Below are 13,631 nucleotides of genomic sequence, written 5' to 3' on the forward strand. Positions count from 1 at the left end.
CCTTAGATAAATAAAATCTATGCCTAAGAAGTTGTGAAGCTTCTATAGATTTCCATTAGAAAGAAAATGCTTCAGCATCTTACTAAAGTAAGTTGCTTGCATTAGAGTAAGTAATTACCAGGTATACCACAAGCCATAGGTTTAGATAAACTCAAACCTATAATACTAGGAACAGGAAGTTTTGTTATGTCCATTGAATAGACTTATAAACGTAAATTTCCTTTTATATCCTTATAATAGAAAACTTTAGGTTATTCCATGTGAATGGATTAAACCGTAGTTCTATTGGCTTTCTTCTTAGTCTCTTATTTTGACAATCCATTACTTGTTTAAACTCACAATGGATTTTAATCACTAGTGTCTCCCAAGTCATAAGAAGGTGAGTTCCTAGAAACTCTCCCACTACGATAAGGTAACGTGAATTATGTCGAAAAAAACTAAATGGTATTGATCTCTTCGGTTGTGACAAGACAACAGAGGCAGTGGGATCATCATATATCAAATAAGATGATAGAACACTTTTGGAATCAAGAATTAAATATCTCCTTTATTTGCTACTTGTTTTCAGACTTAGTCATTATCTTAGAAAAGTAGTATTTGTTTGAACAAACACTTTCTTATCTATTGACAATGGGATGGTCCACCCCTAATCACTTAGAATAGCTAACAAACCATGGTTAACAGTTCCAGCTTTTCTTGAGATTTTGATTAGGTCATCCATGAATCTAGTAATGATTTACATTAAGTATACAACCATCACATTATTCTGAAATTGTATTACCATAGAAGGAATTAGGCAATGACTGATAACTAATCATCAATGTGCAAATCGAAATTTCTGGGGAGGTAAGTTTGGATATAATTCAAAAATCAATTTAATGATCTTTGAACTGCATATCTACTAAGTATTTCTCCACCCCTATCAGTTCGCAAGATCTTTAATCACTTACCTTAATGGTTTTAACCATTGCTAGAAATTAATGAAATTTTTCAAACATTTCAAATTTCTTTGCTAAAAGGTATAATCTAGAGTTATCGTTTTAAGAATACAACGAAAAACTCATATCCACCCCTGAATGTACATCCATCTGCGAATGAGATGAACTACTTTCAGTGGATATAGGCATATTAACTCTTTGCAGAGATTGATCTTGTCAAATCCACTATGAACAAGATACAAATGCCATAGATTAAAAAAAATGTGGTAGTGTCTATTGATGACATAGGTTTAGTTACATCAAAGAGTTCTTAGAATACTGCAAGTGGATCCTGGTCACAGAATACCTAACTCATATTCCATACAGTTTTAATCCATTAATAGAAGATGGATATTAAACACTTGAGAAAGTGTAACTGTATTGTATTCTGGAATTAGAAATATAAGAAAATTTCTATTTGGAATCTAAAATTAAAGTCAAAGACTTAAATTTATACCAAATATAATGAGTAATTCTATCTTGGACCAGCACTACTAATACAAACTCTAAGTCAGATTTGCCCATACAAGTAGGAGATTTCTAAGATTGAGGATTTATATCAATTGGGAATAGAATTTCGAGATTATAATCATATGCGTCATTTAATTTCTTAAGAGAAAATATAATGACATGAGATGATTTATAGACCATTCATCCAATGATATATTATTGAGCTAATTCGAAATGAATAAGCTAAGAGGAATTAGGATAATTTCGTTTATAAATAAGAATCCAACGATGCTTCGATTAGCGAAAGACAAAGTAATCTTATTTATGTAATCTTCTTGTTTCATATTGTAAAAATACTAGTCTAAGGTGTCATCAATTGATGAACAGCTAGATGTTGCATATACAATATTTATCTTTCGAGATCTTACACTATTATGTATGTCTAATGGTGAAAATCCATTAGGAATTTATCTCATTAGAAAAACAAACATGTTAGACCAACAATGAAGATTCGAAATTAAACTACAACTTAATAACAGAAAATAACATGGTTCAATATAAATTCATACACAATTCAGAAATTATAAGCATATAGCAAGTAGGAATGACAAGTGAAAATACTAAAACATACAATCCTAAATAATTTCTAAGGTTTTTTAACAAACTGATACAGTGTCCCGTGTAGGCGAGAGTCAAAGCATCATCCATTGAATAGAGTTGTCAGCTCATCTAAAATGATAAACATTCTAGCAACCTTTTATTCGATCAAGATTGGAATTCAGCGTTGTCCCGTTTAGGCGAGAGTCAAGGCAATTCTATCTTATGAACTTCCACCATTGTTTCATAACTTGCAAGTCAAGCATGGTCGCCACCATTAGGGTGATCCATACCATACAAAACACTTACAAACTACTTATCATGCGAGGTTAAACGGTGCGAAATTGCTAATGAACGTTCCTCCATTAAGGAGGATTACTCACTAAAACAAACGCGGTGTAAAACCCACAATGGAGATCGAATGTCTTTTGATTAAAAGCTCATTATTTAAAGTGAGTTGTATTTTCTTTGATTCTCTTTATTTAATTTATTTATTTTAAATATATATTTATTTAAAATTTCCAATTTAGAATGAAAAATTCTAAATATAAATTTTAATTTAATATTTATAAATTTTACTTAGATGGATATGAAAATAACATGAATTATTTCCATCTTAGTAATAATTTCCAATAAATATTTAGAAAAATATTCAATTTAAGTTGTTGCAAAATTAATTTAAATTAATTTACAACTCAAATTTTATTTTCTATAAATATATATTGCATTTTGAAAAAATAAAGTATTTAAGAATACAATTTTCAAAAAATGCATATTAAAATAAAAAATTAATCCTGGAAAAAATTATTCTAATTTAATGTTGGCCCAAAATTAATTAATAAAATTAATTTACAACAAAAAATATAATTTTCCTATTTAATTAAATATATAGGAAAAATTTCAAATATTTCAGTATGATGATGAAAATCAACTTAAATATTAATTTTCTATTTAATTAAATACATTAGAAAAATACTTCAAGCAAAAATATCATCTATCTAGATTTTCCTTTGACTAATCCATTCAATTTCTAATAATATACTTTAATTCAATTTATTTTAAATTAATCATTAAATGAAAAAATCATTGATTTAAGTTGGTCCAAAATTAAAATAAATAATTTACTACTTTAATCTATTTTTCAAATAAAATTCGAAATTCCAGCATTTAAGAAATGCAATTTCGAAATTTGATTAATAAAATAAAGAAAAAATATATTTTGAAAATTATTTAAATTTAGTTGAAAAATTAAATTTTAACTAAAAATAATTTTCTATTTAATTAAGTGTCATGAAAAAGAAATATTTAAGTATCATGATGAAAATCAACTTAGATATTTAATTTTCAAATTAATTAAATGTATTAAATTCAAGAATTAAATAATTAAGTGTAGTGAAGGCTTAATTATTAATTTCTAGTTTAATACTAGGAAAAAATATACTTAAAATAAATTGTACCAAAATTAATTATTTAAATAATTAATTTCACAATGTATAATATTTTCCTATTTAATATTAGAAATAATAAGTAGTCTAGAAATAACTATCTAGAAAATATCTTATTTGACTAAGTATCTTTTCCACAAAATTTGAAAAAATATCTAATTTAAGTTGTATTAGAAAAAATCTAGAACTTAAATATTTTCAAATTTAAATTTAATTAAATATCAAAAATTAAGTTGTAACCACTTAATTCAAAAATATTCCATTTTAAGTTAATATTCGAAAAGATATTAACCTAAAAAATATCTAAAATATTCCATTTTAAGTTAATATTCGAAAAGATATTAACTTAAAAAATATCTAAAGAATCTTAATAACCAATGCCTAAAATTCCTCAACTTAATTTTGAAATTTTAAATCCAAAAGATATTCAGCTTTAAGTTAGTTAGTTGAAGATAACTAAATATCAACTTAAATAGGAATATTTAATGAAAAATTTAAATTAAGCTCCAGAAAGAATCTAGATGATTATAATTCTATATTTAATTAAATACAAGAAAATACATATAGTTTAGCTTAGAATAAAAAATTCTTTAAACTATAATTTTCTTAAATTAATTTCAAAATAAATGAAATTAATTATGTTGCTAATCAATTTTATTAGGTTAAACTAGTTTAATTAACCTAGTACAGTTATTCAAATCAGGCAAATGGGCCTTCACAATTGGGGTGGTTCATGTGAGGGGGTGCTGGATTCAGTATGTCGTACCCACTACTATGGCTCCCAACTCTCACACAAGGCCCAAAAGAGAGGAATTTAACCTTAATAAGAACAACTGTTATTAATTGAATAGGCCCAAAAACTAAATGGGCCTAAATAAATTCTATCAAGAACTATGATAATTTATTTTAGCAACAGCAACCTATATGCATCTATAATAAAATTAAACACATAGGCTCACACAGGCACACTTTGGATGGGTCCTATCATGTTGCTAGGTCATACACAGATGAAAGAAGATTGTAAATATACCTGTTACAAATTATTATCTTGACCAAGGGAGCCATCAGATCATTAGATCTGGCAAAAAGTAACCATGGCTATTTGCAATCAAGTAATAATAGGTTTTGAAAACTTACACACAAGCTAAAACACATACTCCTGCAACAAGGTTAGCTGGATAGTTGGAACACATACTCCTGCAACAAGGTTAGCTGGATAGTTGGATGTAGGATTTATTTAATTTTGAATTAAATTATTAATTTCGAAATAATTAATTAAATAGAAAATAATTTTCGAAAATTTAAAAAAAAAAAATTGAATAGTTCGAAATTTAAAAAAAAAAATTAAATTTAAAATTAAACCTACAATTTCAAAATTTGCTAACTACTTTTAAAATTTAAATGTTATTTTATAAATAAAAATTAAATAAAAAATTAAAAAAGATAAATGAATATCTTTTTCAGATTTTAAATGTAATTTAAATACATAAAATAACAAAATTTAAAAGTTAGCAAAATATCTTATATCTATTTAAAATTACATGATTATAGTTATCTTATTTTAAATTTAAATAAGGTCAAATTACTTAAAAAAAGATTTAATTTAAAAATTTAAAATCTGACCTTAAATTTAAAAATAAGATAAGATATAATCAAATTTAAAAAAAAGATAGATAATTAAGCAATAAGATAGATATTTACTATTTTAAAATTCAAATTACACTAATATCTTGAATTAAATTTAAAAAATATTAAATTAATTCATAATGATAATTAGAATTGAATTAGAAATAGTAAATCTATAAATACAAAACTACATAAAAAATCAGAAATTAATTCCATGAAAAAGCATGAAAAATCGAAGAAAAACGAAAAAATTGTGAGCTGTACGGACAGTTTTCGCGATCGCAGGAAAATTTAATCACAACTCTGATTTTTTCGAATCTTAAAAAAATCATAACTAATTCAAATTAAATCGAAATTGAGTTCTGTAAAAAAGTAACTTGCTTAATTTTTTCCATACTATCCAATAAAAATAATTCCAGAAATAGAATCGCAATTATTTTTCACGAAAATTCACAAACATCAATCAATCATCAAATAACACTCAATACAACATGATACCATCCAAAAACAAACAAACAATCGTTTTAAAGTCCAAATTTCTTGCAAGTAAATCAGTTACCATGGCTCTGAGGCCAGTTGTTGGAAATTATTTTACCAGGATCTTAGATCTTCTCACAAGTATGTTTATTAACACCCTAAATATGAACTTTCTAAAACGATGAAATAAACACATATAAAGTTTAAGAAACCTTACATTGGGTGCAGCGGAATATAATGACTCCTTCCGTTCAGATATCTAGCCCTTGATTCCTTTCTGTAGCAGAGCATTATCAATATCTGAACCTGGATCTCTTTCTCTGAATCTTTGATGCTGAAACTCCTTTTGCTGAATGTCTTTCTTCACGATCTTCCTTACTATGATTGAGGTATCACTTGCTGTGTGTGGGCACTACTCATACACTAAGGATTTCGAAATTTGAGAAGAAGAAAGAGAGAGAGTGGTCAGCCAGATAGGGAGAGAGAAGGCACAGTTTTTTCTGAATCAGAAGTGTCAGAAGAAAAGTGTAAGTTTCCTGAAGCCTTCACTATCTATTTATAGCATTCCACTAGGGTTAAGTTTGAATTATTTGGCATTAAAATAATGAAAATATCAGAGGGAAAAACCCTACAAAAGTGGCCGGCCCTACACAGTGGATTTGGGCCTCACTTTTTGCAATTTTGCAGTTTTATCTTTTCTGCATCTGATTTTCTCAAAAATGCCAATTTTCTAATTCAACCATTTAAATGTCAATTCTAACTATTTAATAACTATAAATAATTATTAAATAATATTGTCATTTATCATATTTATTAATTGAACCATACAAAGTATCATAATTAACAAATATGCCCCTATTAACTCTTTCTTTACAATTTCGCCCTTACTTAGTGAAAAATTCACAAATAGACATAGTCTAATTTGAGAATTATAATTGATTAATCAAAACCAATTATATGAGTATTACAAGCAATATTATCTCAACTAGTGCGGGGACCATGGGTCTATATAACCGAGCTTCCAATAAGTAGATCAAGAATTTAGCACTAAAATTCACTAACTTATTAATTCTTCGTTGAATCCACGCATAGAACTTAGAATTGCACTCTCAGTTATATAGAATGCTCTATATGTTCCACCATATAGACACATCATTAGTTATCCATTGTTATAATCCTAATTTGATCACTGATCCTCTATATGAATGATCTACACTGTAAAGGGATTAAATTACCGTTACACCCTACAATGTATTTATTCCTTAAAACACTTGACCCCGTATAAATGATATTTCAGCTTATGTGAAATGAGTACTCCACCATTTATGTTCGTTTGGTCAAGCTCGAAGGAGATCATCCTTTGCTTACTATTCGCCAGATAGAAGCTATAGATTCCATGTTTATGATAGCGCTCCCACTCAATTGCACTACCGTGTTCCCAAAATGTACGTATCACCCTGACCTAAAAGTAGGCTTAACTAACAAATAAAAGAACACGTATAGCCTTTCAAGATTGAGCCTAATCATAACAGGATTAAGATCATTTGATCTAGGATCAACTAGGCGATATTGACTTGAATAGATATTACGGTAAGTTTAATAAATCTAAGTCAAAGTTCAATATCGGTCCCTTCCGATGCATACTCCATGCATCCAACCTGAGCTTTACTTTAACCAATGCTCTGGAAAGAACATAGCACTTCTCCAAATGCAAGTAAACTCTGTTGTAGATTATCATATCAGTAAAACCCTATGTCTGATAAATCTAGGAATCTTTATTCACATAGTCATGTTTACTTTCCAATGTGTTGACGGCACAATAAACAGGATCAAGTATGTGAAAAGGGTTTCAGTTGAATTCATACATTATGTACATATAATCATGAAATAAATCATGTGAACTATGCAGCATTAAATGTTATTTCTGATCTATATTAATAAGTAAATCTGATTATATTGAAATGAGTTTTATTTAGGGCATAAAACCCAAAAAATGAGTCATATTATTCCGCTGCACCCAATGTAAGGTTTCCTAAACTTTATATGTGTTTATTTCATCGTTTTAGAAAGTTCATATTTAGGGTGTTAATCAACATACTTGTGAGTAGATCTAAGATCCTGGTAAAATAATTTCGAACAGTGCCCACACACATCAAGTGGTATCTCAATCATAGTGTGGAAGATTGTGTAGAATCCAATCAAGAAGGAGAATCAGCATCAAAGGAAGGAAAGAAAGAGATCCAGGTTCATATCTTGATTATGTTCTGCTACAGAAAGGAATCAAGGGCTAGAGATCTGAACGGAAGGAGTCATTATATTCCGCTGCACCCAATGTAAGATTTTCTAAACTTTATATGTGTTTATGTCATTGTTTTAGAATTCATATTAGGATGTTAATGAAACATACATGGTAGTAAATCTAGATCCTGGTAAAATATTTCCAACAATATGGCCGTATGAAGAAAACGATCGCTGAGGCTCAATCCCGCGTCAATGAACTCAATAACACTTCGGTTCGATCTAACAACATCATGGAAGAGCTTAAAACCTCTGAATTAATTCTTGATGATGTATTAGAACTAGAAGAGATGTATTGGCAACAACGCTCACGTGTAGATTGGATGAATTTGGGAGATCGAAACACAAATTTCTTTCATGCGAAAGCTTCAGCACGACACTCCAACAATAAAATTAAATTTCTCATCAATAATTCTGGACACAAAGTACACTCCCGCTCGGACCTAGTCACTGTAATTGAAGATTATTTTCAGAATATTTTTCAAAATTCCTCCACAGATGATGCAGCGATGTGCTCTGTTCTTAAAACCATTCCAACAATGGTCACTACTGATATGAACCATGATCTTACAAAGCCTTTTACTAGAGCTGAGGTTGATGAAGCGCTGAAAAGTATGAGTCCTGATAAAAGCCCCGGAATCGACGGTATGTCAGCGATGTTTTACCAATAACATTGGGATTTAGTGGGGGATTTAGTCTCCAAAGCTGTGCTCGGGGTTCTCAATGAAGGTGCTGACCCTACTAAATTGAACCGTACCATTATCACCTTGATCCCAAAATTAAAAAGCCAAAGAACATGAAAGATTACGAACCGATCAGCCTTTGCAATGTTATTTCAAAGCTCATTACCAAGGTTCTTGTTGCAAGATTTCAGGTTGTTCTCCCGCATATCATTTCGGAAACTCAAAGTGCCTTCTTGCCTAACCGTCTCATCATCGATAATTTTTTAGTGGCATTTGAACTTGTCCATGCCATTAAAAATAGAACCACGAGAAGGAAGGGGATTGCTTCTCTTAAGTTGGACATGAGTAAGGCCTTTGATCGAGTTGAATGGCGCTTTATTGAAGAAGTAATGAGGAAAATGGGCTTTGTAGAGCAATGGATCAACCTTATTATGACTTGCCTCTCAACAAACACTTTCTCCTTTACTGTTAATGGAGAAGTTTCAGGATCCTTGATCCCAACTCGTGGCTTGCGCCAAGGCTTTCCTTTGTCTCCATACTTGTTCCTCATCTGTTCTGAAGGCCTTTCAAGATTTGTTGCAATTTGAAGAACAAGCGGGACAGTTGATTGGTTTCAAGCTCACTAGACATGCCTCATCGATTTCACACTTGCTATTTACAGACCACAGTCTCCTTTTCTGTCATGCCAACGAAAGTTCGTGTCTTACAATAAAGACAGTTTTGGATATTTATCACCGAGCCTCAGGCCAACTTCTGAACCATGATAAATCAATAATGTCTTTCTCTCCAAATACCACCTTGGCGTCACAGGTCTTTTTTCACAGACATCTTTCCATGCCCATTTGTGAATGCCATGAAAAATATTTGGGTCTTCCATCATACACTGGCCGGGACAAACAACAGCTGTTTAGTGACATTAAAGAGAAGATTTGGCGCCTAATGAACAATTGGAACGAGAAAATATTTTCGACTGGGGGGCGTGAAGTGCTTCTCAAAGCTGTTGTTCAAGCTATTCCAACATATGTTATGAGCTGCTTTCGACTTCCAATCTATGTTTACAACCACCTTGAATCTATGATGGCTAATTTTAGGTGGGGGTCAAATGAGAATGGTTCAAAAATACATTGGAGAGCTTGGAATTTACTGTGTAAATCTAAAACAGATGGTGGAATGGGATTTCGATCTTTTGAACAATTTGATCAAGCTTTGTTGGCAAAGCAAGCATGGAGGTTGTTGGAAAAACTAGATTCGCTTCTTGGCCAATTACTCAAAAGTCATTACTTTCCTCATAATGATTTCCTACATGCTCCTCATGGACACAACCCCTCTTTAACTTGTCAGGGAATCATTTGGGGACGTGAGTTGCTCATTAAAGGATTACGTTGGAAAATTGGCAAAGGAAGTGTTGGAATTTATTTTACCAGGATCTTAGATCTACTCACAAGTATGTTTATTAACACCCTAAATATGAACTTTCTAAAACGATGAAATAAACACATATAAAGTTTAGGAAACCTTACATTGGGTGCAGCGGAATAATATGACTCCTTCCGTTCAGATATCTAGCCCTTGATTCCTTTCTGTAGCAGAGCATTATCAATATCTGAACCTAGATCTCTTTCTCTGAATCTTTGATGCTGAAACTCCTTCTTGCTGAAAGTCTTTCTTCACGATCTTCCTCACTATGATTGAGGTATCACTTGCTGTGTGTGGGCACTACTCATACACTAAGAATTTCGAAATCTCAATGAGGAAGAGAGAGAGAGTGGATTCGGCCAAAGATAGGGAGAGAGAAGGCTCAGTTTTTTCTGAATGAAAAAGTAGAAAATTTAAGTGTAATTTTCCTGAAGCCTTCACTATCTATTTATAGCATTCCACTAGGGTTAGGTTTGAATTATTTGGCATTAAAATAATGAAAATATCAGAGGTAAATTCCTATAAAAGTGGCCAGCCCTATACTAGTGGATTTGGGCCTCACTTTTTGCAATTTTGTAGTTTTATCTTTTCTGCATTTGATTTTCTCAAAAACGCCAATTTTCAAATTCAACCATTTAAATGCCAATTCTAACTATTTAATAACTATAAATAATTATTAAATAATATTGTCATTTATCATATTTATTAATTGAACCATACAAAGTATCATAATTAACAAATATGCCCCTAAAACTCTTTCTTTACAATTTCGCCCTTACTTAGTGAAAAATTCACAAATAGACATAGTCTAAATTGAGAATTATAATTGATTAATCAAAACCAATTACATGAGTCTTACAAGCAATATTATCTCAACTAGTGCGGGGACTGTTGGGTTTTATGCCCTAAATAAAACTCATTTCATATAATCAGATTTACTTATTAATAAAGATCAGAAATAACATTTTATGTTGCATGGTTCACATGATTTATTTCATGATTATATGTATATAATGTATGAATTCTTTTTAAGTCCAGAACATATGAGTTGGTTAAAGATTATAGTGTTGTCAGCACAGTGGAATATAATCTTTAATCATATGTTCAAAAGTTTATTCCCTGATTTGTCAGAACACTGGATTTAGACTGACATGGTATAATCAGGGATAGGTATTCTTACACCTTGGAAAAGTGTTATGTCCTTTCCAGGACATTGGCAAAGTTTACCAGTATCGGATGTATGGATTATACATCGGAAGGGACCGATATTGAACTTTGATTAGATATGTTAAAATTTACCGTAATATCTATTCAATTCAATATCACCTGTTGATCCTAGATCACATGATCGAAATTCTGATATAGTTAGGCTCAATCTCAAGAGTGTTATTCGTGTTGTTTAATTTGTTAAGTTAAGCCTACTTTTGGGTTAGGGTGATACTTACATTTTGGGAACACGGTAATGCAATTGAGTGGGAGCGCTAACATAAATATGGAATCTATAGCTTCTATTTGGCAAATAGAAGTAAAGGATGATTTCCTTCGAGCTTAAGAAAACGAAGATAAATGGTGGAGATCTCATTTCACTTAGGTGAAATATCATTTATACAGGGTTAAGTGTTTTAAGGATAAAATACATTGTAGGGTGTTACGGTAATTTAATCCCTGTACAATGTAAATCATCTATATAGAGGATCATTGATCACATTAGGGTTATAACAATGGATAACTAATGACGTGTCTATATCGTGGAACATATAGAGCGTTTCTATATGACTGAGAGTGCAATTCCAAGTTCTAAGTGTGGATTCAATGAGGAATTAATAAGTTAGGGAATTTACTTGGTAAATTCAGTTCGACTTATTGGAAGCTCGGTTATATAGACCCATGGTCCCCATACTAGTTGAAACCATACTGCTTGTAAGACTCAGTTAATTGATTTTAATTAATCAATTATAATTCTAAAAGTTAGACTATGTCTACTTTATGAATTTTCACTAAGCAAGGGCGAAATTGTAAAGAAAAGAGATTTTAGGTTTATTTATTGATTAAGAGACTTTATATGACTAAATTAATAAATATATTAAATGAAAATATTATTTTATAATTATTTCCAAATTATTAAATAATTAGAATTGGCATTTAAGAGGGTAAATTGGAAAATTGGCATTTTTGAGAAAATGGGAATGGAAAATAACAAAATGGGAAAGTTGCAAAGTGAGGCCCAATACCCTTTGTATGACCGGCCCTATGCATGAGAAATACCATTTGTAGTTTCCATTATTTTAATGCCATACAATTCTAACCTAAACCTAGAGGATTTTCTATAAATAGAAAGTGTTGGCTTGAGGAAACTAAGACACACATCTTTGATCACTTTGTTTCTCTCAGAAAAAGCCTTACACGCCACCTTCTCTCTCTCTTTTCTTCTTTGTAATTTCGAAACTTTGAGTGAATGAGTAGTGCCCACACACATCAAGTGGTATCTCAATCATAGTATGGAAGACTATGGAATTTATGCATCAAAGAAGGAGAAAAGAAGATCCAGGTTCAGATCTTGGTGATGCTCTGCTACAGAAAGGAATCAAGGGCTAGAGATCTGAACGGAAGGAGTCATATTATTTATTTGCACCTTTGTAAGGTTTTCTAACTTTATATGTGTTTATTTTCATTGTTTTAGAATTCATATTAGGTTGTTAATCCAACATACTTGTTAGTAAATCTAGATCCTGGTAAAATAATTTCCAACAACTGGCATCAGAGCCATGGTAATGATTTACTTTCATGTAATATGAATTAAAACGATGATTTGGATGGTTTCATGTTGGTTTATGTGCTTATGTGATGAATGTTTATGTTGTACGAAATTTTTCCATGAAATATATTTTTTCAATTTTTGAAAATATTTTATTTGGATTCCTTGTGAAAAATTGAGCAATTTTTGTTTTTACGGAACTCGATTCCGATAAAAATTGAAAAAGTTATGATTTTTGGAAAAATCGAATTTCGGGTATGCATGGGTGCTCAATCGCACGCGTGGGTTGTGCATCCAGCCCGTGTGCACCCTGCACCTCCGCCCGTGCGCACCCTGCAGCTGACAGAGTTTTCTCGGTCAGGCATGCTGCAGGCGCCGAAGATCCTCGGCGTGAGCCCCTCCTCCGCGCGCGTAAGGGGCTGCTGCATGCAGCCTCCTGGGCAGTTTCCCAAAAAGTTGCGATTTTTGGGGTTTTTCCCCAAAAATCCAATTTTTTCATGGGATTGTTTCCCAAAATTTATTTTTCCAATTTTAAATATTTCTAAATTAAAATGTTTCCAATTTTAAATATTTTCAATTTCGAATTTTTCCAATTTTAAATATTTCTATTTTGGATTGTTTCCAATTTTTAAATATTTCCTATTATGGTCAGATTTAAAAATTTGTTAAGTTCTTTAATATTTATTTATTATTTAATTATAAGATTAAATATTTTGATATTTAAGATATTTTAAATTAAAAGATAACTTTGTCTTTTTATTTAAAATATTATATTAAAATTATCTTATATGACAAATTAAATAATCAATAAATTTGAAATTAACATAGATATTTTTATAGATATACTTACCATAATGTTTTCAAATTCAAAAATTTGTTATTTTGTTAAATATTTAATTATTTATAA

The 13,631-nt window shown here is 30.6% G+C and overlaps 1 protein-coding gene across 1 annotated transcript; it reads left to right on the forward strand.

Moving 5' to 3' along the window:
* The first annotated feature begins 8,666 nt into the window (after positions 1-8,666).
* Positions 8,667-9,140, forward strand: LOC133038376 (secreted RxLR effector protein 78-like). The gene has a single exon (XM_061116503.1). The coding sequence runs from the start codon at positions 8,667-8,669 to the stop codon at positions 9,138-9,140; it is 474 nt and encodes a 157-aa protein (XP_060972486.1).
* The last annotated feature ends 4,491 nt before the right edge of the window (positions 9,141-13,631 follow it).

The sequence above is a fragment of the Cannabis sativa genome, chromosome 5 (genome assembly GCF_029168945.1).
Source record: "Cannabis sativa cultivar Pink pepper isolate KNU-18-1 chromosome 5, ASM2916894v1, whole genome shotgun sequence".
Lineage (NCBI taxonomy): Eukaryota > Viridiplantae > Streptophyta > Magnoliopsida > Rosales > Cannabaceae > Cannabis > Cannabis sativa.

Excerpts from the sequence above, each read along its gene's own strand:
- LOC133038376 (XM_061116503.1), top strand. The coding sequence starts at position 8,667 with ATGAAAGATTACGAACCGATCAGCCTTTGCAATGTTATTTCAAAGCTC.